This window comes from Chiloscyllium plagiosum, chromosome 7, assembly GCF_004010195.1.
Source record: "Chiloscyllium plagiosum isolate BGI_BamShark_2017 chromosome 7, ASM401019v2, whole genome shotgun sequence".
Classification (NCBI taxonomy): Eukaryota; Metazoa; Chordata; class Chondrichthyes; order Orectolobiformes; family Hemiscylliidae; genus Chiloscyllium; species Chiloscyllium plagiosum.
Genome location: NC_057716.1, coordinates 10,906,013 through 10,912,710, shown reverse-complemented (window position 1 = coordinate 10,912,710; position 6,698 = coordinate 10,906,013). Strand labels below are relative to the sequence as shown.

The 6,698-nt window shown below is 37.8% G+C and overlaps 1 protein-coding gene across 1 annotated transcript; it reads left to right on the top strand.

Annotated features, from left to right (window-relative positions):
• The first annotated feature begins 375 nt into the window (after positions 1-375).
• Positions 376-3,009, top strand: LOC122551312 (gamma-crystallin S-1-like). Its single transcript, XM_043693021.1, has 3 exons — positions 376-459; positions 556-798; positions 2,670-3,009. The coding sequence occupies exons 1-3, from the start codon at positions 451-453 to the stop codon at positions 2,943-2,945; spliced, it is 528 nt and encodes a 175-aa protein (XP_043548956.1). The 5' UTR covers positions 376-450; the 3' UTR covers positions 2,946-3,009.
• The last annotated feature ends 3,689 nt before the right edge of the window (positions 3,010-6,698 follow it).

Here is a 6,698-nt window from a genome sequence, read left to right as displayed (position 1 = left end):
GCACCTTACAGAGCAGCAACCCTCTTTACAGTTGTAATATAAATTAAAGCATTTACAACAATGACCACAGCAGCTATTGCAACTTTTGTTTCATCACTTTTGATTAATTTCAGAACTGATTGAGCTGATTATGCTTTGAAATTAAAATCTTGAAACCTTTTTCTGTGTTTTTTTTCAGAACTGCTCAAATGTTGAACAGACAACAGACTCTTCCCCCTTTGTTTTCAAACAACAACTAAAATGAAGTGGAAGCACATTAGAAAGAATCAGTCACATGTCAAGCAACATGTCAAGTGATGTCCATTATTCTTTTTTTGCTGTCGTTCAGCACCAATTTATTTGCATAACAAGAGTATACTGTAGAGAGGCCATTTTGTCCATCATATAAATACCACGCGGCAGATAATGCTACAAAGTTAGATCAGTTACTCACCTAGCCGTGAGCTCACAATGGGAAAGGTACGAACAAGTCTGACTTTTTACATGATTCAAGAATTCTGATTACTGAATCGTGATTTCCAAATCCAATAATTTATATTGTGCTATATTCCACAGATCATCTTTTACGAGGACAGGAACTTCCAGGGGCGGCACTATGAGTGCAGCAGTGACTGTGCCGACCTGTCCCCTTACTTCAGCCGCTGTAACTCCATCCGTGTTGAGAGTGACTGGTGGGTGCTGTATGAGAAACCCAATTACATGGGATACCAGTATGTTCTGACCAGGGGAGAGTATCCTGACTACCAGCGCTGGATGGGATTCAATGACTGTGTCAGGTCATGTCGCTCCCACCCATACGTAAGTCATTCATTGTCCTTGTTGGAATAAATGGGCTTATAAACTGATTTATATTTGCAACTGTCTGCTCCTCTATTGTTTACTCAGTGCATGGGATTTATTAGATGGGATTCCATGATAGCATTGGATCATATGACTTCAACCCTTATACAATTTGGTTGTTCACATGTTCGACTCAAATTGAAGTTCAGAAAATGTGCAGAGAGTAAAGCATGTGGATGTTTTCCCATTTTTAACACTTGATATGTTTATCAATTGCAAAGATAATGCTGAGTTTTTATGCGTATAAATATGCATCAGTTGAAAAAAAAGGTACCCAGTGCATCTCAACTAATATTTCAAGTTTTACAGGTGGCCATCCGAAAAAGGAATAGAGTTACCTAAAATGTGAATGAAGGGCTTAAAACGTTGTTTTAGTTCTGTGCCAGGAAGTTGTATTGTGAGGCATTCTTAACTGGCTGCAGCATCCAATGTATTTAATCAACACGACTTGTTTGTTTGATGAAAAGCTGCCGTTTAGCCTAAGGAGTGTAGGGGTGCCTGTCTGACTCCATACTCTTTGTGGTCATAACCTCTTGCATTTGGACCTTGAAAGATAATGAGTGCTAATGCTTAATGTTGGCTCTTAGGTTGCCACATATCTGGCTTCAAGTCTGGAAATAAAAATTAGATTAAATAAACCTGTACTTCCTAAATGCTATTAGTTAAAGATGATGAACATCTATAATTGAGTAAATTATTTACAGAGAGTTCATAGCACAGAAATGGACCATTCAGTTTAATACGTTTATTCAGTTGTATCTCTCCGATTATGCTTATCCACAATAAGCTCATACATCTCTGCAACCAACACACATCTTTCCATTTCTGTTACCTTCATGCAGTTATTGAGTTTTCCCTTAAACACATGAATAGTATCCTTTCTATTTTTGATATTTCTACCATTTCATTATATCTATAAGCAGGTTTATTTAAATATGCTACAGAACTGCAGCAGGGGTAAACATTCATGTTAAATATATTGTTTTTCTTAAAAGGAGCCCATGGATTGAGGATCTAGAGCATAGGTTAAGGGTAAGAAGTTGTTGGATAGATCCTACTGATGCAAAATATTAGTGTTCCTTTCCAGATTGCTTTTATGTTAGAGCTTGCTTTATTGCAACATAATTGAAGTTTGTTATTGAAATGTGCTTCATATTTCCAGTGTGAGTGCAGCTCAGAGAACATCATTCATAATTCACATTACACCAGCAATACATAAAAGTAACATTCCAATAGTCACATGGCCCAACAAGAATCCCCACCGCTGCACGTAAATCCATCTAATTATTCTATTGTTTTCAATATATTGCCCTCAAAAACTGCCCATTCCTCACAAACACAGGCAATCAAGTTAATGTATTTCAAACTACACTGGTCACATTGAGTGAATTAGACCAAATCCCATCACCGCATTATCTGTGAAGATACCCTTAGCTTGGGTCCACTTACACAATGAATGAATGTTCAGCAGTAAGATCATGCAACTCATGATGTGCTCATTTCACAAACAGCCCAAAGGTAATCATGAAATGTGAATATTCATTCCCACATCAATCATCTGGAGACATGAGAAAATATTAAACTGAAGGAAAAAGCACATTAGACATTTACAAATGCAAAGAAACTCCTGTCTTATATGTGACCAATATTTCCTTTTCAATTTATATAAAATTGCACAAAGTTGAACAATTATAACCAGATGAGAATATGATCCATACACCTGTTATTGAATTGTTTCAGCTTTACTCTCAATAATCTAGCTCATTTTTTACATATTTTATATATTTAATTGATATTTTCTCACTAAAATGATCTTATTTCTATTGCAGTACCGAGGAGGCTCCTACAGAACGAGGATTTATGAGAGGCCTGACTTTGGAGGGCAGATGATGGAATTCATGGATGACTGTCCATCTGTCTATGATCGTTTCCGTTACCGTGACATCCACTCCTGCCATGTGATGAACGGTTACTGGATCTTCTATGAACATCCCAACTACAGAGGGCGACAGTACTTCATGAGACCTGGTGAATACAGGAGATACAGTGACTGGGGAGGCTACAGCTCAACTATCGGATCTTTCAGGCGAATGAGGGATTTCTAGATTGCTCTTGACAAAAATGTTTTTTGTGACATATGTGTTGGTCAAATAAATACACATGCATTCATTACTGTTTTTCTCAATTGCCTTGTGTTTGGATTTCCAGGAACTTTTTCTAAGATATTGTGTGGGCTGGAGACAGAATCACTGAGACAATAGTTCAGAGATATGTTCAAATTGATACAAAAAACAAGGTTACGATAGACATCAGATCCTCAGCTCATTATACATCCTGTCTCGGTGTCCATTCCATGGTGGCGAATTTGAAAATTCCAGACAAATTGTGTCTAAAACATTAGCAGTTAGACAACCAATTTAATGAAAATTCCCTACAAATCAGGACTCTTGCTTCATTAAAGGGTTGAAGAAAGAAGCTCTGTTCCTCATAACATCTAAGTTTGAAAGATGGAAGGCAAATACACCCATAGTTTGAGTCAGTCCTGAGTTTGCATTGCTTATGAGGTTAGGGCAGATAGCAATGTAAGATTTATTCTTTACACCACCACATGCAAGATAATCAAAGAAAGGTTTAGATGACTGGCAAGATCTCAATACATCTCGGTTAATATACTCCAAGCCTTACCTTAGCCTACAATATATCCAGCCCCGGAGCATCTAGTTCATTTTTCAAAAGGCTAAAATCTATGAAACCCAGTCAGATTGGAGGAGAGATTTACTTAATGTTAATGAAACAAATAGTTGGACTAAACATAAATTAAGTGTTTTGTAACTACTCAAGTAGCTGTGATCTAAGTCAGAGGTTTTGTGGATATCTTTCTTGCATTTTCTCACCATCCATTGAAGCTGTCTGGTCAGTTTATCACTCCCTATGTGACAGACCCTATGTGACAGGAATTAAGGGCTGCGGGGAGAATGCGGGTAAGTGGAGTTGAAATGCCCATCAGCCATGATTGAATGGCGGAGTGGATGCGATGGGCCGAATGGCCTTACTTACGCTCCTATGTCTTATGGTCTTATAGACCCTGACCATAACAAAGCAGGCTGCTCAATATTGCATGAAATAACTGGAAGCAAACAGTCTTGAATTACAAATAATTCTTTTTAAAACTGCAAATGGAACACATACTTGAATCATAACATACGGCTGTCTGTTTCATTAATTTAGAAAAGAACACTGTACAGAGGGAGACTATTTAGCCCACCTTTGAAATATCCAAACATGTAGTTCTACTTTCTTAATTCATCGTAACACTGAAATTTCTTTTCACTTTTGAGTAAGTGAAGACTTTCATTTGTAAAACTCCATTCATTAACACATGAAATTTTGAAACAGAGTTACTGTTGTAATGCAGGAAGTGATATCAATGAGCAAGAAAAATTTCAAAGGACAGGATCCACCATGCATGGTTAACTAGAAAAGTTAAAGTTTGTATCAACATCAAAAACATCTAATTGTGGAAAGAGAGATGCCAGGTCAAAGGATAGGGAAGAATGTTTTAATAAACAAGGACTGACTGAAAGAATTAATAAGGATTGAAAAGTTAGAGCATGTGAAAAAGCTAGCCAGAAATATACAAAAAGAGAGCAAGAGTTTCTATAAATATTTAAAAGAGAGTGAACAAAAGTGAGCATTGATCTTGTAGAAAGTAAGTTTGGGGAATTGTTAATGGTAAATCAAAGGATGGCAAATGAATTCAACCAATATTTGCTTCAGTATTCAGTACAGAAGATGCAAGTAACATCCCAGAAGCAAGAAATTAAGAAATTAAAGCAAATTTAGGGAAATTTCATCACTAGAAAAGTAGTGTTATGTAATTATTTGGAGCTGTGAATGTATATGCATTCAAATCCTAATGGAATTCACCCAAGGTGAGTGAGATAATTGATGCATTGACTTTAATTTTCTAACACACTATATTGGAAGACCACAAGTGGAACTCCTGTAGTCAAAAAGGGAGGGAGATAGAATGGACACCGCTACAGGCCAGCTGACTTAATGTTTGTCATAGGAAAACATTAGAAGCTATTATTAAAGAAGTTATAAAAGGACACTGAGATAGGTTCCAGGAAACAGGACAAGCCAATTTGGTCTTATAAAAGGGAAATAATGTTTAACCAAACTGCTGAATGCCTTTGACAAGTAACATACTGAAGAACTGTACCTAGGTACCTTTGTATCTAAGATGGTGCTGTTACTGGTAACTTGTGAAATCTTTCATTATACTTATCTGAGTGCATGTGACAACAAAGCCAATTAATTCATTCATGAATAGGTTGGCGCTGTTTTTCCTGAAGTGTCAGAGGCTGAGGGGTGACCTTATAGAGGGGCTTGGATAGGGTAAATAGATGGGGTCTTTTCCCTAGGATGTGGGAGTCCAGAATTATAGGGCATAAGTTTAACGTGAGAGGGGAAAGATATAAAAGGGACATAAGGGCAACTTTATCATGCAGAGGGTGATATGTGTATGGAATGAGCTGCAAGAGGAAGTGGTGGAGGCTGGGTCAATCACAACTTTTAAAAGGCATCAGGATGGGTATATGAATAAGAAGGGTTTTTGAGAGATATAGGCCATGTGCTGGCAAATGGGACTAAATTCATTTAGGATGTTAGGTCGGCACAGCCGAGTTAAACTAAAGGGTCTGCTTCAGTGTTGTACACCTCTATGACTCTGACATTCATTCATGTGCTGTGGAGATAGGAGAACTAGTGGATGTACTGTATTTAGATTGCCAGAAGACACTTAATAAGGTGGCACATCAACAGTTATGTGGAAATTAAAACTCATGGTGTACAGGGTACCATATTGGTATGTATTGAAGATTGACTGGCCAACAGGAATAAATTGATCTTTTTTCAAGTTAACAAGGTCAAATAAGTGATGTGCCCACAGAGATCAGTGCTGGGAACTCAACTGTGCATAATTTATAAAAATGACTTGGATGAAGAGTCAGAATTATTGCTGCCACAAAAAATAGGTTAGAAATCAAATTGTAAAGACGTAATAAGAAGGCTTCAAAAATAGCTTAAGTGAGTTGGTAAAGATCTGACAAATGGAGTATGATCTTGGCAAATGTGAAATTGTCTATTTTGCAGGAAGAATAAAAAAGATGCATATTATTTAAATAGCGAGAATGCAGAACTCTGACATGCAGTGGGATTTGAGTATCATACTTCATAAATCACAAAAGTAGTATGCAGGTACAGTAATTAATTAGGAAACTTGTAGAGTTTACAATCTATTGTTAAGGGAATTGAGTGCAAACATACAGAGGACAAAAGCCTTCAGGGCTCATGCCCGAAACGTCAATTTTCCTGCTCCTTGGATGCTGCCTGATCTGCTGTGCTTTTCCAGTACCACTCTGATCTAAACTGTGGTTTCCAGTATCTTCTGTCCTCACTTTTTCCTAGGCTGAGCTTATGTCTGTTGGAGTTTAAAAGAGTAAAGGCTAATGTAATTGAAACATATAAGATTGTGATGGATCTTCAGCCTTTTACCTGTTCATGCAGCTAATATTACTTATGGTCCCACACCTCTGGGACACCCGGACCAACAAACCCAACCACCCCATGGCTCAACACTTTAACTCCCCCTCCCACTCCTCCAAGGACATGCAGGTCCTTGGACTCCTCCATTGCCAGAGGGACACCCGGACCAACCAACCCAACCACCCCATGGCTCAACACTTTAACTCCCCCTCCCACTCCTCCAAGGATTAGATTTTTTTTAGATTAGATTAGATTAGATTAGATTACTTTACAGTGTGGAAACAGGCCCTTCGGCCCAACAAGTCCAC

Bases quoted from the DNA above. Each gene is read 5' to 3' on its own strand.
- LOC122551312 (XM_043693021.1), top strand. The intron at 799-2,669 runs GTAAGTCATTCA...TTTCTATTGCAG, and splicing joins CATGTCGCTCCCACCCATAC to TACCGAGGAGGCTCCTACAG.